The sequence below is a fragment of the Alternaria viburni genome, assembly GCF_023758015.1.
Source record: "Alternaria viburni strain BMP 2772 chromosome Unknown scaffold_22, whole genome shotgun sequence".
NCBI lineage: Eukaryota > Fungi > Ascomycota > Dothideomycetes > Pleosporales > Pleosporaceae > Alternaria > Alternaria viburni.
The window spans coordinates 310,570-336,495 of NW_026055791.1; the positions used below are offsets into that span (position 1 = coordinate 310,570).

Below are 25,926 nucleotides of genomic sequence, written 5' to 3' on the forward strand. Positions count from 1 at the left end.
GGTTGGTGTTACCACCCCCCGATGAAGGTGATGAAGCCATCGACCATGTCAATCCAATCCTGGCCATTGAGTGTACCAGCTTGCCTCTTCTCCCACAGCACATTTACCATCCTGCCCAAACGAAGTCTCGCCTGTTCTCCCGCCTCGCTGGTGCCATCGTTCCTAACGAGCTGCACTTTTCCACCAGCAAACTTCTCACTGAGATCGATCTTGAAGCTCGCGTCACCGTCTGGCGGGCAGTAGAAGTCATCCTGCGATGCTGGCGCAGGCCCGATAACACCTGGAGCGAGCTGCACAAGATGCCCGTGGATGAGCATGCTCTGTGTGTGGCTCCGTCTGGGCTTGAACAGCGCACCGCGCACTGAAAAGCTAACGAGCCGTAAAAGCCCTGCGCCGTCGCCCAGCCGAATGATCCAGTCTCGGAAGGCTTCGTACATCATCTTGAACTCGACTTTTATGACCCAGAGGTTGTAGCTGTAGAAGATGGCAAGCGCTTCGGAGCGGACGAGACGCGACACGGAAGCGAGAGCGTGCTGCATTTGGCCGTCGAAGGTAGAGATGCAGTATACGAGGGGCTTGTCGATGACGAGGTTCTCGCAGTTTCGGTAGATTTGGTGACGGATCTCGGGCGGGAGGGTGACGAAGGTGGGCGGAGCGGGGGTTGTGTCTTCGGCGGGAGTTGTGTGTGTTTCTTGGATAGACGTAACCTGGACATCTTCCATGTGAACGATCTCAGCCTCCTCTTTGTGAGAGGCAATATGTGCGGCCCAATCCTTCTGTACGTCGTTGGACCCATCGAGTTGGACACGGTTCAGGCTGTGGTTTCTGGAGTGGGAGGGTGAGAGCGCGTAGTCGTCCATGTGCTCATCGTCGTCGGGCCTTTCTTCTGCATACAGTTGCAGTCCTTCCAAGCGTGTGGCATCGGGCAGGCTCGACACGCCATAGGGCTGCGAATGCTCAGGCGTCGATGGGAATGAGGTAGCCTGACTCTCGACGCCGTGGCAGTAGTCATGGTCGCTTCCGTCGCCCAGAAGATCCGTATCATCCGAGTCGGTGTCTGTGTCGGAGCTGATGTCTATGTCCACGTTGAGTCTGTATCTAGGAATCTTGGGCGGCAGCTGGTGCGTGGGCGAGCTGGGCGAAGGTAGCTGGGTCGCGGATCGTTTGCTTGATGTGCGTACGATAGTGCCCTTCTGGGCCATGTTTCTCCCTCTCCGCTGGCTGGCCGCGCTGGCCTCGCTGTTTGAACTCAGCTCCGGCGCGCCGTCACAATACCCGCACGGGGGTGTCTGCACGCTAGTATCCAGAGGCTGCAATTTGGGAGAGCGCGCTTTCATGGCTTCGGCATCGTCGGGGGGCGTCTGGCCCGTGACCGAGTATCGGCGCTGGGTAACCATGGTATATGGCGGTATATGGGCGGGAGCGGGAATGCGAAGGGGGAACTTGGTGCGAGGGCGAGGGATTACGTGGTGTTGGGTGGCAGGCTCCAGCAAAACCTCAGGGCGCGGATGTGCTGGCAGGCTGCACGATGACCGTCTGCAGGCCCTCGACGCGTGCAATGGGCAATGGGCGAGGCTTGCGGGGTGCGTTGAGTAGCGCTGCGGATGCGGCCGAGTGGACTGAGAAGCGGATTCGCGGGTGGGCCGACACCACTTTTTTATCGATTACGCTGCTGAGATGAAGCTAGAGGACAGTCGCTAGATCAGTCACGACGAACAGGTGCGCGAGAAGACAGAGCTATAGAGTCGGCCTCAGCGGATCATCAGGAGATGAAGGGCGTAGCATGTTTGGCAACTGGGCAACAATGCCGCGTTTCATGACACCGCAATTTGTCGTCAATGCTGCACTGCCCACCCGACGATTATCATGCTCCACCCCAATCTCTCGTCTAACCAATATTCCATATCCCGCAATACTGAAGAACCATGGGTTACGAATCTGGCTTATCACGATATTGCGATCCGCACTCCATGGCGTCATGTCAGCGCATCCTATTTTCACGGCCTGTTGGGTAGGTGAAACGAGTTTTGCTTATGTTGGAACTATCACTTGTCTCTCTAGCCTGAGCTTATTTCGGAAGAGCTTCAGCTCAAGGGTTCTGATACGATGCGCTGGCAGCTAAATACGTTTGGATCACTCATCACTCTTCGGAAAATCATGGTTGAAGTTGCGGAATACGTTTGGATCACTTGTCGCTCTTCAGAAAATCATGATTGCAGTTGCGGAATACAGCCTTAAATTCCAGACAGAATGAGCGAATAAACTCAACAACTACGGCCTACGCCTCTTCTAAACACGATCCTGTTGAAGGATATTGCAAAGCCTCACTACACATGATAACATCTTTCTTCGCGACACGCATGTTGAAATGGTGTTATGCCCTCAGTGCCCTCCCAGTCTCCTACAAGCCCCTCTTCTTCTCCATGCTCTGCATGGGTTCCCTGACCATGATGTCCAGCGGGATATTTCTTCCACCCCTCTGAAGGTTGATCTGCCTCGTCTCTTCGAAGCCAAACTTTCTGTAAATCGGAGGGTTCGTGGCGTTGCTCGACTCCAAGTAGCATGGCCTGCCTTCGCGGTCCGCAAGCTTTGTTACATGCTCAATGAGTTTACGAGCGTGACCTTTGCCACGGCCAGTGGGCCTAGTGCCTAGGTAGACTAGGTACCAGGCGTCATGCTCTCGCTCACCAAGCGTGGTGTGCATGGTATCGTGGAGGAGGGGCATGAACTCGTCGAAGAAGCGCCGTTTCCCTTCGGCGGAGAGGCGGTAGTTGAGGCGCCACATACCAGAGCGGAATATTGTCAGATAGTCGTCCATGTTCTGACCGGGTGGCATCCTAGTTGCGTGAGCTCGCGAAGCCTTCATTGTCTCCAAGACTTACCATAGGGCAACTGCTTCGAAGTCGCCCACCGTAGTCACTAGTCCCTTGAGGATGTGAGCATAGGTTATGTACTCGAGAATCTCAACATGTAGCGCCCACTTTTGCTCCGCAGTCCAGTGCGCACGATCGGGCACGTCTACGAAGTATCTCGCAACATCGTCCTGGCCGAAGGCTTCCGCCAGACACTCAGCAGCCTGCTTGTACTCCGCAGCCGTAACGACGCGAACGCCGTCGGTGAGCGGAGGCAGAACAGTAGCGCCAGCAGAAGTTGGCTTCGGCTTCAAGATCCTGAAGCTAGCCGGTACTTCATTGACCCTAATGTTAGCCGACTTCAAGGTTGAAGACTTCGTGTCCACTGTGTAATTACAGCTGACTGGCGCAACAGGGGAGAATGTTTTCGCCATGATTGTGGTTTCGACTGTGAGCCTCTACTAGTATTCAGATGGGATCTGCCGCTTCGTTTGATTATAGGGACAGTCGTCGAATTCGCCAGCGTGAGGTGTTCCCCGCAGGGCTTGAACGGGATTCGGCGTGGGTGAGACGTTAGTCACTTGAACTGCGGATATCTAGACGACGACCTTGAGTTCAAACAACACTACTAGATTGTGATTAGTTTAGTCTGGTTGCTACAATGGGTCTTCGTGGGCTGAGCAGGAGCCGTGACCGTCGATTGCCTGCTACATGGTATACCTTTTCTGAGCTTGGATATTTATGTTTTAGCCGGACGATTTAGATCGCCTGTATGAACTCTAGAGAGCTGCGATCTCGAGACGGTATCGACTCGAGAAGGGTAACGTAAAGAAGTGAAGGCTTGACGTAGATCAACCGACATCAATGTGTGAGGCTGCAGAGGTCCTTTTTGAGTACACGCTTGACAGATACGTCGTAGAGTGAGTCCGATCAGGTAGTCTTGCGTCGATGGTATGCGCCTGTGACTATCGATGTACCAACCTTTGCGTGTCTTGCGTGGATAGTATGCGCCTGGGACCACCGATGTGCCAATCTTTGTGTGTGTGGACTGGTGGCAGTTGATGTATGGCTGCTTAAAGTTTGGGCTTTGCTTTTTGACTCGCTGGCAGCTTTGTCACAAGACCAGTGACGGCACTGCAGTACGATGCTTGGCTGATGTCGAGCGGCAGCAGCTGCGTATCGTGAAGGATTGCAAGCACAGCGCGGCTGCAGTAAGATGCGTATGCCGTGGGGGCACAGTGGCTAGTAAGCTGATGTAGTATGGGATGAGGATTGACAAGCTGTGTGTGTCTGTGACGGAGATGAAGATGGGAAGTCGGGACTTTGATATACCTCGTCTACCCGGCTTGATCGGCGTACCAAGCGCCGTCGGGTGGAGGTACAGGTCATGCTTCACATAGCTCAATGCGGGAGCTATCTTCGGACCAACCGCTTAGCCCGTTAAGCATACGAGTTTCGTTATCATTCGCCCTGTGACCTTGACCTTGGTGTCGGGCCGAAGCGGCTCAACGAAGATGTTGCTTTGTTGCTTGCTTGCCAATCGTTTGGCGACACAAGTCACAGCTTGGTTGCGAGTCGCTTGTAGCGAGGATACGTACGTAGCGATAGAGTAGCGCGGTGACATAGGGCGCCTGGGAAGAGGTTGTGGGGTAAACAGGAAGGGTTGAGCTGCACACCTCGGCTGGACCTCCTCACAACGGATAAGCGCAGAAGTAAGACCACCATTAAGGCTACTCTCTCTGACAGCTAATGATAAAGCAAGCATCCGGAACTCTTCCGCTACACTGTTATCTGCGTTTTGACTTGATCCTACTAGTCAATTAGCTGAAGAATAGCATACGGCGAGGTCGGCATGGATCAACTGTCACGCACTGTCATGGGAAAGCAACGATAGGAGAGGAGCGCGCCTTGATGTCCGCACGATAAAGCCATGACGACTAATGAGCGTGGGGAACAATGCAATGGTTAATGACTGGATTAAATGGCAGTGGTGGTATCTAAAAGGCCGGGCTTGCATGCACGTACCGCCTCACTTTCGGAAATGGGGGCAGGTCTCGGCCAAGCATCTGGGGATCGGGACGCTCGAATAGCGGCGGGGGGATTGATGACAGCTACTTCGCATGCCTTACATGCGCCGGATCTCTGTCTCGCCCATGTACTTCTCCAGGCCAGAGTCGAGATGGTCCCACCATTCGAACAGCATGCTTTCGCAGATGAGCTTGAACCACGGTGTGAACTTGAGCGACTTGTCCTGGAACATGGTCTTGAGATCCTCCTGAGACACCCATCTGGAATCGCGCGCCTCGTTCGGGTTGACGTTCAGGTCGACGTCGGCTTTCATAAACAAAATGTAGTCAACTAGTATATTGTAAGCATTCGTCCCGTATGCCGATGACCCAGTGGTACAACTTACTCTCATGCTCGCCCCAGGTGCCGTCGCTGGGCGACTTGTAGTGTATCCGTGTAAGGAATTTGAACTCGTCAATGGGCACCTGTTCGGCCTTGATGCCCAGTTCGTGGTTGAGCTTGCGCACTGCCGCGCGACGCACACCCTGGACGGATTCCTCTAGTCCTACACCAGTCTCTCCAGGTATGCCCAGCGGGTGCGAACAGCAGGTGTTTGTCCACATGTCCGGGAATGTGATCTTCTCGGTCGCGCGCTGCTGCAGAAGGAGGCGGTTCTGGGAGTCGAATAGGAAGACGGAAAATGCGCGGTGGAGGAGTCCACGATCAATGTTCTCCATCAAGTGGCCTGGAGCTTGTCAGTCGCCATCCATCGACGAGTCGCGAGCGGAGCCACGTACAGAGTTTCTTGGTCGCACTGCCGATAGGAATATCGTTGTTGTCCAGGACGATGCACACCTCGTCCATCAGCCGTATCTGCTCCTCATCATAGCCTTGCAGCGCACTGTCGCTCGTGGCCGAGTTGTGCGATCCCCCGATGAGTGCCGTGTTGACTTCGGGGAAGAGGCGCAGGACATTCTCCGCCGTGATCTCAGGCTGCTGAGTAACAGTCTCGATAGTGGCCATGGTTGCGAATCGTGACAAGAGCGTAGGGAGAGCAATTGAGGCTTGTGGAATAGTCCTGACCTCGGGGTATTTTGGAGGGGGCGGTCGGGACGATGAAGAAAGCGTGCACGCGCCCCTTCATGCAGGGTCTCCACCTGGACACCTCCGCGGTCTGGGTCAACTGGCAGGCATGTGGCAAACCGCAACGCGCCAAATTGACAAGGCTAGAGGAGATACTTTTGGCTTGCAAGCGCTTTTGATTCGTTGTCTATCATTTGACAGTGCTACACACGTTGCCGATGCCACTGGGCTTTTCGGTCCAGGTATCAAAAACTCATAAACTTTTCCGTAACCGGAATACATGCAGATATGCTCAAGAAATACACCCCTGACAGTAGTAAAGGAAACAACCAACTCCAGAAATCCCATATTTACACAGCGTCTTGCGCTTATGCCACAGTGGCGGTCTTGTTCTTCTTGGCAACGGGCACCTCGGCCTGTGCATCTGCGGTAGCATCAAGCTCCCGCTTCTCTGAGACGCCGTTCAGTTCGGCCTCAGCTTCGGCAAACTTCTTCTTCTCTTCCTCTGTCATACCCGGCAGCAGAGGGACTTCCTCCTTGGCGTGCAAGTTGTTGTGGTAGGTACGGATGATCGAGTCGGTGTCGTCAAGAGCGATCTTGCGGATGTCGGCAATGGCCTTGATCTTGGACGTGCACTCCTTGTACTGCGCATCCGTCATCTTCAAGCCAAGCTGCTCAGCACGGCTCTTAATCGCGTTCCATCCGGTAAGCCTGCTGGCAAAGTGTACATATCGGGACATGCCGAAATCTTGCGGGTTGATGATCTCATATGTGGAAGGGTTGTTGAGAATGGCCTTGGCGTGAATGCCAGCCTTGTGGGTAAAGGCACAGAATCCAGTGATGTAGTTGTTGAACGGAATGTTGACCTCAACAAGGTCGGCGACCAGGTCCTCAACTTCCTTGAGCGCCTTGATGTTGTACTTGCTGGTAACATATTCGCGGTCGGCAACGATCATGCGGGCCATCAGACCTCCGAGGGGAGTGATACCGTTACGCTCACCAATACCAAGTACCGAGGTATCAATGTGCGTAGCACCTGCCTCTAGCGCACAGAAAGCGTTGGCAATGGCGCAGCCAGAGTCGTTGTGGAAATGTGTCTCAATGTCGCAGGAAACGACACCGCGCAGAGTTCGTACAAGATCGTACACTTGGCGAGGGGACGCGCAACCAACGGTATCGGCGATACCGACACGGTCAACACCAACCTTGTCAACAGCGCTGTAGATAGACAGAAGATCAACCAGGTCCGATCGGAACGAGTCCTCGGAGCTGAATCGGATCTCCTTGCCCTTGCTCTTGACGAACTCGATCACCTCCAGCGCGGTGTTCTTGATGTATGTCATGTCCTTGCCGTGACTGTGCTCGCGGAGGTACGCAGAGGTTCCGATGACGACATCGAGGCCATCAACACCGGTCTCGACGGCGATTCTTGCATCGTCCATGTGGCATCGTACGTGGGTAAGGATCTTGGCTTTCAACTAGCAGGCGTTAGCATGCGTTCTCACGGCTGAGACATTGCCATAAAGTACGTACTCCGAGCTTGCAAAGCGCCTCACAGTCCCTTCTTGACTGCTCAGAGGCAGCAGGGCTGGTGACTTCGATGTCTGAATTTGCTGTCAGTCTCTGGAAATTTCGCGCCAAGCGCCGGGAAGCATAGCCCTACAGTCAACACCAAAGTTGTCAAGAGCTCTCGCAATCTTGATTTTGGCTTCAAGATCAAAGTAGGCGTTGGCGAATTGCTCGCCCTCTCTTAGTGTGCTCTCTGCGCAGATAAAGTCAGCAACGTTTCTATCTTCTCAATACCAAAACTTCGGTCCGCCTGTGTGCGCGTCCGATAGCGCTGGAGATAGGCGTTATGACGTACCAATAATCTTGAACCGGCCGACATTCGACAAAAAGTCACCCACAGGCGCATACGGGCTCTTGTGTGTAGGGTGAGGGTTCTGTCTGGTGGTAACACCTGTGAAGCCTTCCTTGCTGCCATTGGCGCCGTTGGTGCCGTTGGTAGCAGGTGTTTCTTCGGTGGGAGGACACATGTTGGGCAATCGATGTGGAAAAGAGGATGTCAGAGGGTTTGTGGAGGATGGGCGGTATTTAATGCTGAGGATTGGTCCAGGTGAGTCAACCTTGGAAGACAAAAATCTGCCGCGAAGAGCGATGACATATGAAAGAGCAGGCTAGCGCAAAGCTACAGACCGGGGCCGATCCCGGCCTTCGCTCGCATGTGGGGTTACCGTCGGGCGCTGACCAACCAGAAGGCTTTGCTTTAATGCACACAAGGCCTCTCATCAATCTGTTCTCTCTCCACAAACCTGGAGATACCATGCCATTGGCGATCCACCTCACCGCCTTCTTAAACAGACGCGGTCAAAGTATTGGCAGCGGACTTGCTGCACGCGACACCAAGACATGCTCAACACCTTCATCCGCCACATGCTATCGAGTTGTGCAGAAACAAAAGCAAAAGCAATCATCGTAGCGGGTCGCATCACACAAATCTAGACGAAAACATTTTACTACATGATAAGCATAGATGAGTCTTCGCCAGTGGGTGTCACAACCCCGCTTTTGAGTAAAAGGGCGTGTATGTAGTACGGTACGGGTCGTCCCTTCTCCAATTTCGTGGTGCTACCTTACACTTGCTGCCCAGCGCGCTCCTGCAACACCAAGAAGATTTCACCAGCTCCCGTCACCTTGTACAAGAGAAAAACCAAACACGTCTAGAGCCTACACTGAAGCTAGGTTACTTATCTTATACGCTTCTATGTTAATGTAGGCTGCAGGCCGCAGGCCCGTTTAGTTTGTTTCTTAGTTAACGTGCCGTACAGCTTCTGTACGACTTCTGATCCATCTGAATGCAACTATGAGCAGCACGTCTTATTCTCAACCCGATGAGACGGTCACCTGCTCAAGCTTATGCAGGTACTGCTGCTCGACGTACGGTATCGGGTATAGGGAGGACCCTGATCCATACTGGTACTCCTCATTATGCGTGCTAATCCTAGCGACTCTTACGGTGGGGCCCTGGTGTGCGCGTCTCTTCTTACTTGTGACCGATGTATTGAGGTGATCTCTGCTGTATTCAGACATTCATATAGATCGCGAGTAGCGGAAAACGGTCTGAACACAATAACCACTGATATCATGATAGGAACGTAAGAGTGGGAAACAAAAAACGGTAATTAAGTCACAAACTACATGGTATCACTTTCCCGCCCTGCAACATCATGGTATCTCGAAACAAATTCCAAACGCCGACGTGACTCGTTCATAGGGTATAACGACTTCAAATGCTTTGCTCCATCTCCGTAATGTAGAGCTTGATGTGGCTTTCCATCTTAAGATACTCGTCATGAGCAGCGTGCACCTCGTTCTCAATGTTGTCCTTGAGCTCAGCCATCTTCTTCTCCGTCTGTTCGATGCGTACGCGCCTCCTCTCCATTTCCCGTCCTTTCTCACCTCGCTCTTCAGTCAACTTCGCATGTGTCTCGCGTAACTCCTCCATCCGTTTGCGCGCACGTTCCGCTTCTTCGTCGCCTTTGGTCTTCAGTTTGTTTGTTCGGGCGTTGATGTTGCCAAGTTGTTTTTGTAGTAGTCGTTCTTGTCGTTCAACGTCGCGGACGTTATTGCTTCGGTCTGCCAATGCATCTCGATGTCTTGAAGCCTTTGCCAACTCCTCTTCCTCGCGCGACAAATCGGCTTGTACGTCTGTGAGTAATCGTGTGCACGAAGTAACATCAGTCGCAACTACAGCAAATGAGTCGGTAGATGTCTGCAGGGCACGAGCACGGCGGTCCAGCATGTCGATCTGAGTCTTGTCCCCAGTCAGTCGATCGCTTAAGTCCCGCAGGGAGTCCTCCAACGCAGTGGGGCTCTGTTGTGTGTACGGCTTCAGCTTGATAACCTCGCGCTGCACGTTCTCCTTGTTCTCCACTTTCTGTTGCAGCAGCTTCTTCAACCTATCTTGCTCAGCTTTGGCACGCTCAAGTTTCTCTGCAACCGCTTCTTGACCCCTCTTCAACTCTAGCAGCCTGCTCTTGAGTTCGTTGTTGCGTTTCTCTTTCTCTTGCATCAGCCTTTGTGTCGCCGCGCGGTTGCGCTCGAGCTCAGCCAACTGCATCTCTTTTGCTTGCTTGTCGTCGTATAGCTGCTCGATTCGTAGCTTCGTGCGCTCGGCCTTGTTGAAGTGCTCGTCTATGATTTCGGTTTGAGATTCCCGGAAGCGAATGAAGTTGATCATGTACGAGAAGATCTTGACCAGACGACCGTGCGTGGGCTTGTACAGGTCGTTGAAAGTGAAGTCGTGGATGCCACACTGGAATAGTTAGGACGGGCCGAAAGGCGTGATTGTCAAAGTCACTTACTTCGCGAAGCAACTTCCTCAGGATGACGAAGAAGGCCATCAGATCCCTAGTGTCGCTTGTATAGAGTCTCTCCGCATCGCCACCGCACATGTCTTCCGCCGCAGCGCGCATTGCCGGCGCAACGACCTCGCGCGTCGTGTTCATGAGTAGCTCGGCGAGCCATTCGAAAACTTTCTGGATGATTTGGGGGTTTGGTTTCTGCAGGTCGGAGACGCTGAACTGGATTCCGATATCTGAGATGCATCCTGCAATTTCGTGATCGGGCTGTTTGGTTAGTGATGCGCAAAGTCAGAGGGGGGCTGCGCGCATACCAAGGTCATGAAAGCGTCGTGTTCGTTTGCGGGCGGCGCGCGCTGGTTGTGCTGCGTAGTCCGCGCCATGCTCATGCGCCCATTGTAAGACATGCTGGGTCGTTGTGCGATGGTGTTCGGCCGTGGGCTTCTCAGTCGTATCGTCTTGGGCTGTTCGCTATCGTGGGGTGGTGGTGTTGAGGCGGTGGGCAGTGTTTGTTTACAGGGTCCAACGGTTTGTTGGCATGGAAGGAGCGACCTCGGGTGCCGCCCTTCCGGATCCAGTATCGCGCAACAGCGCATCGATCCATAACTCCACACCGACAGCTCATACATGTCTCATCAGTTTGCACAAGATAAGCAACGCGTAGCCGCTATATGCGCTTCTAGCCTGCGGAATGGAAGACATCTGCCGTTCCTATTGCACAAGCCGCAATGCACTCAAATGGTTATAATCAGCCGTGGTCGAAGACGTGCAACCACAATAGTAATGTCCCTAGATGTAGATAAAAGTCCAGACTGTGTTTGAGTGGACGATAAGTGTTGACTGTGATTTTTGTTGTTCAATGCTCCGTCTGCTTCATATAGGCTCGAGTTTGGTGCAGACACAGCTCTTGCATATGACAGCGCAAAGAGCAACCGGCCGTCAGTGTTGAGCATGTGCTTCGTCAACAAAGTGGATTCAAAAGTCAAGTCCGGACTCTTACTATAGCAGAAGAGCAGAACAGTACTTGCAAAGGCCAAGCTGGCGACGGTCGAAAGTGAGCATTGTGTTTCATTGCTGGAAATTTCATAGATGAGTAGAGTATCAGGGCTGAAAGTACTCTCACACACTAGAAGAACCAAGACTACTAGAGTGCAAGACTGGCAAGCTAACAGATGGCCCTGCAATCCGAGGTGCTCACATCATTCAGGTACAGGGGCTTGCTTCAATTGACGCACTGGTAAAATTTCTCGTTCCTTCATAGTGACACCTTATTCAAAGAAAAGATTGAACAGGGCTGCAGCCTACATCAATATGGGAACATGCAAAGTAGGTGACGGTGACCTAACGTAGGCTCAAGAGTGTTGATTATTTCTCTGAATGAAGCGGTGCTACTGTTAGGCCATGTTGGCGGGGTAGCTGTGCAACGTTACTCGTGCGTGAGTCTCCCACGGCATCTACACATGATGCAAGTGAATATTTGCCTTGCTGCCGCAGCTGCCATTAAGCGTGTGAGGTCTGGCTGTAGTGGTCATGCCTGCATTACCAGGAAATGACAGGAAGTTTAACTCGATTGGCCAAATTGCGCCTCAAGAGTTAGACTTCACAGGCAAGACGCAGTGATGGCTAGGTACTACCTCATACAAAGAAAAAGCTGAACAGGCCTAGAGCCTACATTAGACCAACAATGAGAGAATATGGGGGCGTAGCGTCTATGTAGGCTCGAGGGTGTTGTAATTTTTCCTTGAATGGGGTGGCACCAGGAAGCTAACGACCGCGTTTCCAGCATCAGCTGCGATCTAAAATCGGAGATATCATCCAAACCTTCCGCTCGTGGACGATATAAGGGACCAGATTAGACTTATGACACCGGCCCTACATTCGAAGTTTAATGATTGTTTCGTGCTCGAACGACTCGGGTGACCTGTAAAAACGTGGAGTAGGTAAGTTTAGCCTTGTCCAAGGCTTGCTGTTAGCCGCCGATCTCTCAATAGTGCTAGATCTGGACGCGTGCAAGCGTGTGCGTTTGGGCTACGGCACACTGTGCGTTTCCCCAGACAAGGCGACCCTGGATGCTAGACGTAGTCGTGACGTTGGGTCCTGGAAATGTAGCCGAGACATGCTGCGGAATGCCACTAACGCGAGAAGACTTCTATACGAGAATACAGATAAATAGGACACGATGGAACACAGCATCGTGCACTTGAAACGCAGGCGGGGGTTTCACGGCGTGAAGAGTCTTGGAAGGACCGTTAGTTTTCAGGACGAAAAGCGCAAGCATGTGACAGCGCCCGTTTTCCCGCCCGGCAAAACGGTGTAGTCCGATGATAAGGAACCCCCGCATAACAAATGGGAGAGGTGCCTGTGGGAGACACGGGTACCTGAGTGGAGGACCGCACGACACTGTTGCCGTCGCTCGATGGACTGGGAGGGGTACAGGGGGATTCGCTGGCTGGACAATGGCGCCGTTGGCCTGCAAGACCGACGTGGCTGTCCATGTCCCGCTGAATTTTCGATATTCGATACTTCCCGCAGCGCGCTGCCATGCACCGTACCGTCGTCCGATGTGTTGTCCCTGCGGCCTCGCTGGAAATGACGAGAAGTGTTTTTTTCTTAGGCACCGTGGCTCACAGGCCTGGCACCAACTGCGCGGTGTTGGTCGAGAGATTGAGTTGGCGATGCCGGGGCGTGATTGGCCCCGGCGTGATGAGCGAAGCCATGCCAGGTGGGTGAGGGTGGCGTTGGGTACGCTCGTGTCGGAAACGAGGCAGCTCGAGCCGAATGAATCGGCGTCGCCATACAGAGATGGATGGAGTTGGAGTGATTGATAGAGCCTTTTGGGTCCCAGATTTGAGAGTTCGGCATGGTGCGTCGAGGCAGGCGCTGGACAACGTGACGAGTTCTGTGGTGGCAGTCGCGGTGGGCGTAGCAATTGCCCGACGAAACTGAGGCTATTTTAGGTAGTCGCAGATCGGCAGGTCGAGCCACAACCCTGGAGGCAAGCACGGTTAAGCCTGAGCCTGCCAGCCGGTTAGGAGTCTGAGGAGTCTGACATCACGCTCCCTCCCGCTGCATTCACATCATTCGCCTCGCTGTCCATATCACTCTACCTCCACTTCCATTTTCACGATTCACCAGCCGTTTGCGCCAAGTGCTACCCGCCGCCAAAGCCCGTCCACCATGCAGCCCAACCGCGTATAATCGCTTTCTCACGCTCGCGCCGCCTATCGCGACCGCCGCGACTCAACCCTCCACCCTATTCCCCTGCCTTGCTTCTGTCGCTGCCCTGGCGCTCGCACAGCTCCATGTGGCTGTTTGGGCGAAGACGCAGAAAGGCCGCTAAATTCAGAGACGGACCCACCGAGGTTACAGACAGGAAGCGGCCTGTCGCAGAGCAAGCCAGCACGACTCAGACGGCAAATGGACCGCGACGAGGGCCCAGCCAGCGACAGCGCCGGCGAAGGGGTAGTTCACGCTCTACCGCATCGGTACGCGACGTTGAAAAGATGCTTCCCGAGCCCGCTTTTGCCAAAGACTGGGTGGTCCAAACGAGCGCCGAAGACATCACCGCCCTGCCCAAGCAGCACCGCTTGGCTCACAGCCCGCACCTGCGCCCAATAACCCACGACCACGCCGGAATCCCCTACAACTTCCACGACCACTCCCATTCCAGCCTGCCGCCCTCAGCAAAGGACCGTGGTAAGCTGCAGCGACCCCAGTCAATGCGCAAGGATATGCCCGGAGACTCTTCCCTGACCCGCCGGAAGTCGAGCAAGAGGCGAAAAGAACATGACCACGTCCGCGAAGAGGAGATCCGCGCCATGTCATTACCAATGCCCCAGAAACGTCCAGCCGCCAGCTCGGGAGGCATGCTCCGCAGAGACAGCAAGAAGGTCAAGGGCGCCCTGAACCACCGCTTCGAGCGTCCCACGTCAAACGTATCGCTGCCCCTCGAAAACTCCGTACATTCATCCATGTCTGGCAATTCAGAGAACCGTGCCTTCCGCGTGAGCGCGCTCGACATGTTCTCTCCCCGCCCGACTATCCGCGTCTCCGTCGGCTCCAACCACTACGCCAGCGACCGCATGTCGCCCAACACCTACAGCGACAAATCCACACGCCGACCCATCAGCAGTACAGACGAGAAAGCGAGCCGAAGGACGAGCCGGATCGACGACCTCGCCGACGAACTCGACGCCGGAGCACTCCGCGATATTCTAGAACGAGACAAGAGGCGGAGAGAGAAGAAGGCCAAGGCCGACCAGGAGCGGTTGCGCAGGAGACTAGAGCGCCGTGCAGAGAAGCAAAATGCCATGGAAGTAAGAGGTACGCCCGCGACTCCCAGCAAGGACGGCACCGGCATGGTCGGTCTCGGCATCGAGCGAGAGGCTCCTATGCCCATGGAGGATGTCCGCCCATCTACGCCGCCTCAGCCGCAGCAACTGGAGATGCCCGTCACACCCCGTGCTGAGTACAGTCAATTGCCGACTCCGTTGGAAAGCCCTACAGAAGACCCCGTTGTCTCTGATGCCCGAGCTGTTCGTTATTCACGAGGCAGTGCTTCCGCACAAGTACACACACGCGGACCTTCCAACGCTTCAATCTTGCCAGAACTCATCTCGGAGAAGCTTGCACACGACACGCCTATAGATTCTATTGAGCACGCGAACGATCCTACCCGAAGCGGCTCGCTGCATCCCGTCGACACGGCCGATACCTTTGTCACGTCAAAACAAGGTTCCTCTACACGCCGGCGTAGCTCAGAGGGCAGACGTATGGGTGTATTTGCATCTCTTTTCCGAAGAGGCAAACGCAACTCGCAAGACCAGGCACGGCCCACACCATCAGAGATCTCATTTTCCAACACATCGCGAGAGTCCATGTCTCGCCAACCCCTCCCACCTCACCTGGTTGGAACCGCTCCTCCTACTCAACCAATTCAGATCAAGAGACCTTCCAGCGTACCCCGACGGACAATGTCCAAATTCAGGGAAGACCTACCGGAATTCCCCCTGTCACCTCCAGATTCACGGGTGCAGTCGCCAGAAGTCCCTTCCACAAGCGTCATCGCCGCTCGCCGTAGAAGCCAACATCTCTCAGACCTCCGTGTGGGGTCACTCCCCGGAGATCGCTCAGATTCTCCAGTCAGTCCAGGGGCGCCTATCAATGTCATGTCGCAATCACTCGCCTCTGTCGACTCTGAGGGGTCGTGGCTCTCTGGTAGACCACCCAAGCGATCATCGAACCGGTCGCAGATGCGCGCCAGTCTGACATCCTCAGCCCCGCAACGCAATGACGATTTCAGTGCGTCCTACGAGGAATTAGGCATGGCGGACGATGAATACTTCAAAAAGTTAACCCCGCTGCCAGACCAAAGAGGTCGATCTCCTTATGCAAGCGATGATCGGGGACGCAAGGCTAGCAGCACGCTCATGACGCTAGACGCTGCTGCTGAGTCGGATGAGGAGGTTGAACCTACACCTGCGCAGATGCCTTCTGGCCAGGAAGAAGAATTTGTCCAAGGAAGCGTCGTTCGCCAGCCCACCATCATCCATCGCCGACCCCGCGTTAAATCGACTGAAGGCCTCCTAAGCATGTTTCTCGATGATACTGAGGATCCATCATCCAAGGTTGCCGATATGGGGCAAGAGTCACCGGACCCGGACTCACCGACGTCCCCAACGTCGGATAGTGAGCCAGTCATGCTTCAGCGCGCTAGAAGCGTCGATCTCGGGAAGGGTCACGTTCGTCACCTCAGCGCTGGTTCCGCTAGGCTCCTGGACATTCAGAAGCGATCTAGTACACCAGTACAAGGCCGATCGCACGGGCTGTCCGGGCAAGAGTAACACTCCCATTTTCGATGATTGATTTGTTTCAGGAACACGCATGCATGCCACGCCGCGCCATTCATTTTGCTTTCCTTTGTATCCTGTCGCTCTTTACCATTTCCTTGCATGTCTCTTCCAACTACGACCACTCATTTGTATTTCCTTGCCTACCCTTTGCTTTTTCTGGCTTGGCTGCATGCGTCTCCTGAACCAATCGACCCTTGGATGGATGTGCTCGCTCGGATTACCTACCTGCATTCGGATCGTCTTCCAGACTGCATAGCGTGGCGTTGGTGTTTGTTTCAGAGTTATTTTTCGGCATGTTACCACAAGCTGCCTGTGGCGGCTTCTGTGATGCCCTCATTTCCGGTTGTGATTTTTTGGCGTGTTAGGAAACATCTGTAGTATATAGACGGGCTTGAGGCCTGAATTCGGGATTTGGATTGTCACATTGTATAACGTTTAGGGCAGATACCACGGGCACGGCGTCGAGAAGACGCTGCGTTCACCACTCTTTATGAAGAGACTTTAGTTTAAATCAGCTGTATCAGCTTTGTATCTTGTATTATCGGGCCTCGATGATGCTCTCCATCGTGTTGTGACGTAGCGTGTACGTCTTGTAGGCTGCTTGAAATGGCGGTGGTGCAAGGGAATTTTAACCTAGCGTGGCATCTCGCGCGACACAGAGATGACTGCTACGTCGAACACGATACCGTGAGCCGTGATTCTCTCGTATCCATTGCCGCATCTAACGTACGAGGCTGTTCAAAGGCAGGGGAAGCACATGCATGCCGCCGTCGCCTTGCCCAACGAAGCAGGAGGACCCTGGTGGGGCAAATCGGGCGGTCGGGCAAGCACGTCATCTATCATGGCAGCCCCTCTGCGCCGCGAGTGTACAGTAATCCGCGCTTTATCATCATAACGCCAGACCTAGGAACCCTTTAGAAACCCTAATCCCTCGTCCGTTCCATATACCCGCCGATATTTGAAATTGTAAGTACCAAGTCCCTATCTCCAGCTACTCTCCGCCCGCCATCACAGCGAATCTTCGATTTGCGCAGGGACTCGAACGGCTTTGCCGAAAAATAAGCGCATCAGAATTGTTATCGGCAACGGCGGCCAGTTCATTCCATCAGCCGAATTCTTTGAAATCGCCTTCCCCTGCTGTCTCATTACCCTTCTACATATACTATGTTTGCGCCGTCGTCCTTCCGAGCCACCAGAACACTGCTCACATCTGCGCGCCTGCGAACAGCTATCCACCCCACATCGACCGCAAACCTCTACCGACCACTCTTCACCCAAAAGTTCTTCTCCAACACCGCCAAAATGAGCGACGAAAAGCAGGGTGTACACAACCTCATGAAGTGAGTCATTCCCGTCGCATCTCATATGAAATACGCGACGTCATACGCCATCGGCATGCGCTGACGCGACGGCATCGTAGGACGAGCGACTTCGACGAGGCCATGGCTGTGAAGGACACCCTCATGGTTCTCGACTGCTTCGCGACATGGTGCGGCCCTTGTAAAGTGATCGCTCCCCAGGTCGTCAAGTAAGTATCCGCACTGCCCTGGCAGCTAGCCGCGACTAACCGCCTTGTAGGTTCTCCGAGAAGTACCCCAGCGCGCGCTTCTACAAGCTCGACGTCGACGAACTCTCCGAGGTTGCAGGAAAGCTCGGCATCCGCGCCATGCCCACCTTCATCCTTTTCAAGAACGGCGACAAGGTTGCCGAGGTCGTTGGCGCCAACCCCAAGGCCCTCGAGACCGCTATCCAGAACAACCTCGAGGCATAGAGCGCACAACCCAAGACGCCCCGCAAGCACCGACGATCGCGTCCAGCTCCTGACTAGACTCGGATATTGAATAGACGGATACTGTTTTGTTGAGGGTTTGAATCATGGGCAACAAGCGGGGAAGTAGCATCGTGATAGTAATTTCCAATATCAACTGCTACAAACATCTTGCGCTTGACCTTTGGAGACCTGAGGACCAAGTGGATTGATTCATAAACGTTCAGTCCACTCTCAAACTGCCCCCGCGCCTATTCTCCATGTATCGTGGTTCTGGAGATGATGCGCTACTCCTCTGACTACTCTAAACGTAACATCATGTCATTCTTCAGTGCTATTGGTAACACCCAGATCAGGCGTGGAGATACCGTCCAACTTTCCGGCTCGTACGCAGTAGTCAAACGCAGAATGGGATCGTGTAGCTGCATTGAGCAATATCGACGGTGTACAGAGAACATCTAACTCAGCCGCCAGGACCATCATCCGTGGCGCAATGCCAGTTCTAGTTCCGTCATTGAAGGGCAAAGGGACCGAAAGGCATTTTGGTGGTGCCGTTTGCATCGGCAATATGGATAGTGCGGTAGTAGAGCGTACTGGTGTTCTCTCAGATTTGCATGTTAGTATCTAGATTGTTGAGTTTGAGAGCCGTGATGAAGATTCCGAAAGTGCGTCGCGGTTGCTACTCGTACTCACAGAAAGTGCGGACGAAGGACACCTCAAATAATCGCATGCTGTAGCAGCGCTCAAGTTGGCAACGCTTGTGAAGGCGTAACAACTGTTCAGCCGCGGGCATTGCCGGCTGGGCAATGTGAACAGTAGCATTGTGAATGCGACAGTAGCCTTGATTCCGGGGAGTCTTCCTGGGTGAGTCGCGATTACCAAGAACGATCGGAAAATTGATATTCTTAACTGAACTGAGAGAGATGGAAGGTGGGGCTTGGGCCAGAGAAGAAGGCACGGCTGGAACGCTAGTGGGGGTGTGCATCGTGTTGCAATACCATCACCAGACTCTCTCACCATGTTCGCACTTCGTCATTGTATAGACCGATTACTTCTGTTTTGATTCCTTTCTTTCGCACCCAGACTTTGGCTGGCTCAGTATGCAAGCTAGGCTATTCGCAGAAACTGAATGTTTTGCCAGAACATCAGCGCCTGCCACAGCTACTTCCACCTTCGAGGCCACACGAGTTTTGTCCCAGCCCCAGCTTCTCAATCATAGAAACTGAGCGACACATATCACCAGTTTGCGCTTAGGTGCGCCAGAGAGGACCACTTGCGACAAGAAGAGCGTGTCTAGTACAACGTCCGTCTCCACCCGCCAACTTCTTAATTCTCTGGACGCCCAAACTTTCGTTCGTGGCGAAAAGGATTCAAGTTCTTCGCAAAACGCTTGACGCGATCGCGCTTCGAATCCCTACGCTGCACACCTGATACTCGCTGCAAACCACCTAGCGCCGGCTGGTACATGTCACTGCTGATAGTCGGCACACGTACAGGTGTACTGTGATGCTCTGACACTGCTGATTCGTGGTCAAGAGCTGATGCGTTTGAAGGTGTGATGATCCCGGACTGCGGGCGTTTGTGCTTCGATTTCTCTTCTGGTATACGTGTAGTTTTGGCGGCAGCAGCAGTTGTGGAGTGTCGTTTGGGGGCAGCTACTGGTTGCTGAGAGAGATCGGCCAGATGAGTATGGTTGGAACTTTCGGGAAGATATGAGTCTGGTTCAATTACTGGAAGATCTTGGTCTGAGTCGTACTCTTCAGCCGGCGGTGCAGGGAGTGGATGATCGGGTCGAAGGAAGTCTTCTGCCGTTGGCTGACGGACCAAGCCACTATTGTTACCATGTTTAGCGCTCTTGGGATGTTCGTTCACAGCGTGACCGTGCAAGGGGTATGGTGGTGATGGTGCAAAACCATGTTCTCTTCTTTTCCTATCCATGATTGGCCCGACGTACTCATTATGGTCGGGCATATCGATAGAGTGCTGTTCACTAGACTGCACGTCATCCATGAAGGTGTTGTACGAGTACGCCAGCGGTTGGTTTCTGCCAAAATTATTCTCCTCGGCAGCCCCTGGATGATATTGTGATCCAATATCATCTCTAGACGGATAATCCCACATGTGTTGACCTGCGTACGGAGTTGGCCGTGAGAGAGTAGAGGAGGGTGATGATAACTGCACTGGCCGTGACGCCGTGAACTGTACAGACGAAGAGCCTTCTAAAGGCTCTATCCGAGATGGTGTATTAGAACGTGATGAGGGGTACGGAGCCTTTGTTCCTGTGTCCATGCTTGATGTTTTCAATATCCCTAGTGCATGTCTTGCTCGGATGAACCTTCGCGGTTTTGTGGAACAGAAATGGTATTGAATTTCTGGTCACCTGTTTGTTGAGTTGAGGTTCAAGATCAGATGCGCGTGATAACGAGTTCTTAGTGTGGATCGAATACACTGTGTGGCAGTGCGGCACAGCGCAAACGCTATGAAAGCCTAGTTTAATCGTAGGGAGCTCAAGGAAGCGGCGCCGTCAATGACATGGCGGAATTCACAACCTTCGACTTCGTCAAATTCACTGCGTTGCAGTGCTTCAGACACCAGAATATGAATGTACTTGCCAGATCACTACGTGCATAATACCTGCAGATTCCGCATCTAACCATCAGTGACTTGACCGTCAACAATCAGCATATGCCTCATGTTACATACTGACATTCACATGTCGCCCACACTTTGATATGAGCTGCCGACTTGCAGGGCAGAGACGCTGCGAACTTCATCCTCCACAATCATACACAAGCTTACTTCCGCCCACAATGTTCTCACCACCCGGTCAAAACCCTGTAACTCCCAATCGCACTGCTCCGGCTCCTGTTACCAGCAGTCGGTGGGATAACGCTCGAGAATATAGGCGTAGGGTGCAACGAGCGCCTCAGATAGACCCTCGCTCTGATGTCTCGATCCCAGATGTAGAACAGCATGCTGAATTCTGGGTACGAAAGCTCGTTCTGGCCATGATCAATCTCGAAGACATCAAGGATCCTGAGAATTCAAGCGCAGCCAGGATGTTTCGACCAGAAGCGTACGACTCTCTACTGCTCGAGGCGACATGTCGCGAAATCTTCTCAGCTTTAATCGACCGGTGCAAGAGTGGCTTCCGAGGGCCAGCTCAGTTCAACAAAGCCCTGAAACCCCACCGTGGCCTCGAGGCTGATGCTGATGCGACGTGCGCAGAGCGTATGCAGAATGTAGTAAATGCACTGCTTTGGAATAAAAGAGTTGCGAAAGACGTGTTATTTGAAGACTGGAAGATTCGGCTGCTTGTAAACCATCCTTTGGCTTACGATAAGGAGAAGGATTCGCAGAAGGGCTCGAATGATCAGCGGAGAAAGAGACTGGAATCTGAAAGGGAGAAGCTGAGGCAAACTGAACAAGAGTTGCTTGCTTATCGCTCTAGTCAGGAACGATCATGATACAGTGGTGGAGGAGCGATGTGGCGGATAAGGCAGGACTATCGAATCAACTTCATATGAATCAACTTGATTGGCGAAGAGATATGCTTGATCAGTACAATCGTAAACTTCCTAAGCAATTATTGTTAGTGAAAGCGTACCACCGGGACCGTTCTTTAGTCATTAAGTCAGCAACGTGACCTAGGGTATTTGCCAGATATGCAAGGAATGTGAAGGTGGCCGTTGGGGATCTATCGCTCGCAATCAGCACTGATGATCGGTCTGCGAAGCGACGCTTCAGTAGCGCCTGAGAGATGAACGCTGCGCAGCGCTGGAGGTGGGTGCGGAAAGAGAGGGGGCGACAGCCAAAAGCTGCCTAGTCCAGGCGGGGCATGCTTGGCGCTTGAACAAGGACACCGCGACCAGTCCACACCTTTCTTTCAGGATGGTAGTAGTTATGCCGATGGTTTCCTTCACGCCTCCTTCCTTGCTTCTCAAGGCCTGATGCATGGCGACGCAGCCGTCCGAACGAGTCGGTCATTGACAGGCTACCTTCCGCTCAACCAGACCGCCGTGACGAAGGCTTCGTTACGCCCGAGAGCAACAGTAAGACATGATGGAAACATTCAACACTCCCGAGGTCACTTGGGCAACATCTATCGGAGCAGATCTTCAGGATAAGGGTTGCCACATTGCTTGATGAGGAAGGTCGCGATGTAGGGTTTGTCAAGATATTGTCAGATCTTGGACGTCCGACCGTCTGGGTTCACTACTAGGTGGCCAACAACCCCTTCATATCTCATTTTGCTTTTCATTGGGTGCTATCTGCTTGGCCTGGTATTGAAATGCCTGCCAAGATCAGGTCACAAACGTTCAAGAACGGCGCAGCCGTTAGCAACGCTCGGCGCCAACCGCTTATCCGAGATACCCAGAAATCCAAGAATGTAGGATGGAATTCGAGCGAGTACCGAGCGCCTTTTACAGACAGTTATCTCTGGGCGATCAGGGTACCGGGAATATTGTCTGGTGCCGAGGACGTTGTGAATGTTAATACAGTGCCACGACTTTGCTGAATGAGGCAGCTCGCAATCCGAAGGAAGATGCCATAGAGCTTTATATAACCCGGCGTGTCGGCCGAAGTGTTCGAGAAAATCACATTTTAACCTGCCGCCATGTCTACAGGGGCAAATCTCGAGATTGTTGACGCCGCATTGGCGAATGCACCTCGTCTTCACAACGACACACGGGGCAGTGCGAGCTTGGAGAAGCACGACAGGTTTGTGTCAACTTCAGAGAGTCTTGTTGGCCCCAATGGCGAGCAATACCCTACCGAAGAAGACTGGGGAAAGCTTCGTCGTGTGTACGGTAAAGTCAATTGGATGAGTACGCACATCTTTTCTACAGGGCCTTTATGTATCATGCGCTGACGTACCAACCCACTACTAGTCTACATCATCGGTGTTGTAGAGATGTGTGAGCGTTTTGCTTACTACGGAACGACCGCCGTCTTTGTCAACTTCATCCAGAGAGACCTCCCCACGTCAGGACCCTTCCCTGAAGCTGGCGCTGCCGGCGACGGTCAACCAGGAGCCCTTGGAATGGGCCAGCGTGCTAGCACAGGCCTTGTTCAATTTAACTCATTCTTCTCATACATCATGCCGCTAGTTGGTAAGCATAATATTTGTCCCCGAGCAGGAAATGTACTAATTCTTTTCGTCAGGCGGTTGGGTTGCTGACGAATACTGGGGCAAATTTAAGACCATTTACTTCGCCATTGCCGTTGCTACACTTGGCCATATCTTAATCATCATTGCCGCGATCCCTCAGGTCATGGGACCAAACCCTGAAGGAGCTCTTGCCTCGTTCATTCTGGGCCTGATTCTATTTGGCACCGGTGTGTAAGTGTCTCCGCACGGAACGAACTCAATTCATATGCTAACCACTTGCAGGGGCTTCTTCAAATGCTGCATCTCTCCGCTCATTGCGGAGCAATATGAGGCTAGTCATCCGCGGGCTTTTATTCGTACCGAGCCCAATGGTGAACGGGTTATAGTCGACCCAGGCATCACATACTCCCGAGTATACATGCGTTACTACCTTCTGATCAATGTCGGTGCGCTGGTTGGCCAAGTCTCTATGGGTAAGTAATATTCGATGAACCGTGCCATGCGGTAGCTGACGTTCATTACAGTATATGCCGAGAAATACGTCGGCTTCTGGCTCTCCTTCACATTACCAACTATCCTCTTTGCTCTTTGCCCACTTCTAATGGTCACCCTCAGCAAGCACTACGTCAAGAAACCCCCACAAGGTGACGTGCTGGTCAAGTCCATGAGAACATACGGGCTGGTTCTCAAGGGGCGCTTCTCGCTCAATCCCGTACGTACGTGGAGGAATCTCTCTGATCCGAACATTTGGGACGCTGCAAAACCAAGCAAAGTCGCCAACAAGCCAGTATGGATGACTTTCGATGACGCGTGGGTGGACGAAGTTCGACGTGGCATCAAGGCCTGTCAAGTATTCTTCTGGTTGCCTATCTTTTGGCTGCCTTATGGTCAAATGTGAGTATCATTGGCACCTTGGATCCACGTAAGACAAGCGCTGACCGTCTTCAAGGACCAGTAACCTGGTTTCACAGGCGTCCACCATGAAGCTCAATGGAGTACCAAATGATGTGGTACATAACCTGGTATGATTTTAACACCTCAATACACGATAGAAGAAGTCTAACGAGAATTGCTCATAGAACCCATTCACATTGCTGATTTGCATTCCGATATTCGACAAATTCATCTACCCGAGGCTGGCTCACATGGGCATCAACTTCACACCCTTGAAGAAGATACAAGCTGGTTTCGTCTGCGCTATGCTTTCCATGGTGGTTGCAGCAGTCATCCAACACTTCATCTACCAGAAATCGCCATGCGGGGAGTTTCCAACAGACTGCGATCAGCCCCCGGACCTCTCAGTGTGGACTCAAGTCCCTGCATACATTCTCATCGCATTCTCGGAGATCTTCGCCAGCATCACGGGACTTGAGTACGCGTTCTCCAAAGCACCGAAGAACATGCGGTCTTTGGTGACTGGCATGTTTTGGTTCACGCATGCTTTCTCGTCTGCCATCGCCCAGGCCTTTGTGCCGTTGGCTGGTGATCCATTGCTCGTGTGGCTGTACATGAGCATTGCCATCCTTACGTTCCTTGGCTGGGTCGGCTTTGCCTGGACTTTCCGAAGCTTGGACCGAGAGAATGACACACTTGACAAACTCCCGGAAGGTGGCTTCCAGTCTAACGCTGAGTACACCGCGGCGAAGACTGAGAACGTGGAAAGGGCTTGATCTCAAGAGCATCACTTACTGTTCGATGTTCAAGATCTCTGCTGGACTATTACATAGCTTGTGGAGCGGTAAAGGACAATGTTACACCCTCCGTGCAACTCTCTATGGCTCGATGTGAAGCTCAAAGCCAGGCCTGCAGCCTACATTAACATGCAAGCATGCAAAGTAGTTGACCTAACGTTAGTGTAGGCTCTAGACCTGTTCAGCTTTTTTCTGGTATGAAGTGGAAGCAGCGGCCATGACTGAGAACGATAAGGCAACATCCGATAACATTTGCTCCGCGGAGGCTACCGAGGTTTCCGACACCGTCACGACCGCTCACGCGTCTACCAAAAGTGAGCAGACCTTTGTGGCCATCGCAAGGCTCTATCGTCAAAAGATCAATGATTCCAACTTAAGATGGAAAAAAGGGTACTCACGAGCTGACGAAGTCATGCTCACCTTCTCGCGCGCACATCACGTAAAGCAGTAGCCGCCTTTATCGGTCGATTCTTGCAAAGCGTAGTCTATGCAAACACCAGTATTACAAAGCACAATCCCCCTTGATACAATCGTGCTTTGAAAGAAAAGCTGGCCGCATGAACAGTTATTCCCGATGACATACGTCAGGTCCGTCACCCTTTTAGGGAAAGCGCTGCCTCGGGGAGCATGGGCGACGCTAAATCCAAGGCTCTAGCCATGAACACAACAAAAAGTCTCCAGCGAAAACCCACTTTCGCATCTCCCGTCACAAGCATTCGAAGAGGCCCCAATTTTAAAAGCATAGCGTTTTGCTTATGTGTCGGAGGCCTTCCTGCCCTTTCCGATGATGGCTCTCGGGCGTCACGTCACGGAGACAAGGCAGCCCGTGGCGGTTTTCTCCAGCTCCTAAAAGGATGCGAAACGGTCTTCTGATCGGACCCTATAATCTTTTTTTTAGCCATCTTTTTGTTTTATCCTATTATGGCGTTCTTTTTACAGTACAGAGCTCTTCAGCGACATGTGAAGGAAGAATTACAACGCGTGACTGAAGTCTCAGACCCACTGACTGCTCGCACTGCACGCTCGCCCGACGAGGCATATGGGCTAGGGGATTCAGCGTTACCTAAAGAGCTGGAAAAGGGCGGACCGTTCACTCGGATTCCAGGCATCACGTTGAGAGAAGATGGTAACAACGAGCTGTATTACCAGGTTGATTGGAGCGGGCCCGATGACCAACATAACCCAAAGCAATTCTCAAC

General features: G+C 53.0%; 9 protein-coding genes across 9 annotated transcripts; 4 read left to right on the forward strand and 5 right to left on the reverse strand.

Annotated features, from left to right (window-relative positions):
* Positions 1-8: 8 nt before the first annotated feature.
* On the reverse strand, positions 9-1,397 carry J4E79_008894 (uncharacterized protein; the record flags this gene model as incomplete). The annotated part of the gene is made up of 1 exon (XM_049357746.1): positions 9-1,397. The coding sequence occupies one exon, from the start codon at positions 1,395-1,397 to the stop codon at positions 9-11; it is 1,389 nt and encodes a 462-aa protein (XP_049207785.1).
* Positions 1,398-2,401: 1,004 nt separating this feature from the next.
* On the reverse strand, positions 2,402-3,286 carry J4E79_008895 (uncharacterized protein; the record flags this gene model as incomplete). Its single annotated transcript, XM_049357747.1, has 2 exons — positions 2,402-2,837; positions 2,883-3,286. 2 exons carry the CDS (start codon positions 3,284-3,286, stop codon positions 2,402-2,404), a joined length of 840 nt encoding a protein of 279 aa, XP_049207786.1.
* A 1,691-nt stretch (positions 3,287-4,977) lies between these two features.
* On the reverse strand, positions 4,978-5,882 carry IDI1 (isopentenyl-diphosphate delta-isomerase idi1; the record flags this gene model as incomplete). The annotated part of the gene is made up of 3 exons (XM_049357748.1): positions 4,978-5,210; positions 5,266-5,604; positions 5,657-5,882. The coding sequence occupies 3 exons, from the start codon at positions 5,880-5,882 to the stop codon at positions 4,978-4,980; spliced, it is 798 nt and encodes a 265-aa protein (XP_049207787.1).
* A 428-nt stretch (positions 5,883-6,310) lies between these two features.
* LYS1 (Saccharopine dehydrogenase) lies at positions 6,311-7,978 on the reverse strand (the record flags this gene model as incomplete). Its single annotated transcript, XM_049357749.1, has 4 exons — positions 6,311-7,420; positions 7,476-7,546; positions 7,606-7,704; positions 7,807-7,978. The coding sequence occupies 4 exons, from the start codon at positions 7,976-7,978 to the stop codon at positions 6,311-6,313; spliced, it is 1,452 nt and encodes a 483-aa protein (XP_049207788.1).
* Positions 7,979-9,228: 1,250 nt separating this feature from the next.
* J4E79_008898 (uncharacterized protein) lies at positions 9,229-10,710 on the reverse strand (the record flags this gene model as incomplete). Its single annotated transcript, XM_049357750.1, has 3 exons — positions 9,229-10,257; positions 10,307-10,570; positions 10,618-10,710. The coding sequence occupies 3 exons, from the start codon at positions 10,708-10,710 to the stop codon at positions 9,229-9,231; spliced, it is 1,386 nt and encodes a 461-aa protein (XP_049207789.1).
* Positions 10,711-13,605: 2,895 nt separating this feature from the next.
* On the forward strand, positions 13,606-16,146 carry J4E79_008899 (uncharacterized protein; the record flags this gene model as incomplete). Its single annotated transcript, XM_049357751.1, has 1 exon — positions 13,606-16,146. One exon carries the CDS (start codon positions 13,606-13,608, stop codon positions 16,144-16,146), a length of 2,541 nt encoding a protein of 846 aa, XP_049207790.1.
* A 1,311-nt stretch (positions 16,147-17,457) lies between these two features.
* J4E79_008900 (uncharacterized protein) lies at positions 17,458-17,926 on the forward strand (the record flags this gene model as incomplete). Its single annotated transcript, XM_049357752.1, has 3 exons — positions 17,458-17,495; positions 17,576-17,683; positions 17,734-17,926. 3 exons carry the CDS (start codon positions 17,458-17,460, stop codon positions 17,924-17,926), a joined length of 339 nt encoding a protein of 112 aa, XP_049207791.1.
* A 2,807-nt stretch (positions 17,927-20,733) lies between these two features.
* On the forward strand, positions 20,734-21,390 carry J4E79_008901 (uncharacterized protein; the record flags this gene model as incomplete). Its single annotated transcript, XM_049357753.1, has 1 exon — positions 20,734-21,390. One exon carries the CDS (start codon positions 20,734-20,736, stop codon positions 21,388-21,390), a length of 657 nt encoding a protein of 218 aa, XP_049207792.1.
* A 1,151-nt stretch (positions 21,391-22,541) lies between these two features.
* J4E79_008902 (uncharacterized protein) lies at positions 22,542-24,706 on the forward strand (the record flags this gene model as incomplete). The annotated part of the gene is made up of 7 exons (XM_049357754.1): positions 22,542-22,752; positions 22,816-23,037; positions 23,090-23,267; positions 23,319-23,509; positions 23,561-23,930; positions 23,986-24,058; positions 24,116-24,706. The coding sequence occupies 7 exons, from the start codon at positions 22,542-22,544 to the stop codon at positions 24,704-24,706; spliced, it is 1,836 nt and encodes a 611-aa protein (XP_049207793.1).
* Between the last annotated feature and the right edge of the window lie 1,220 nt (positions 24,707-25,926).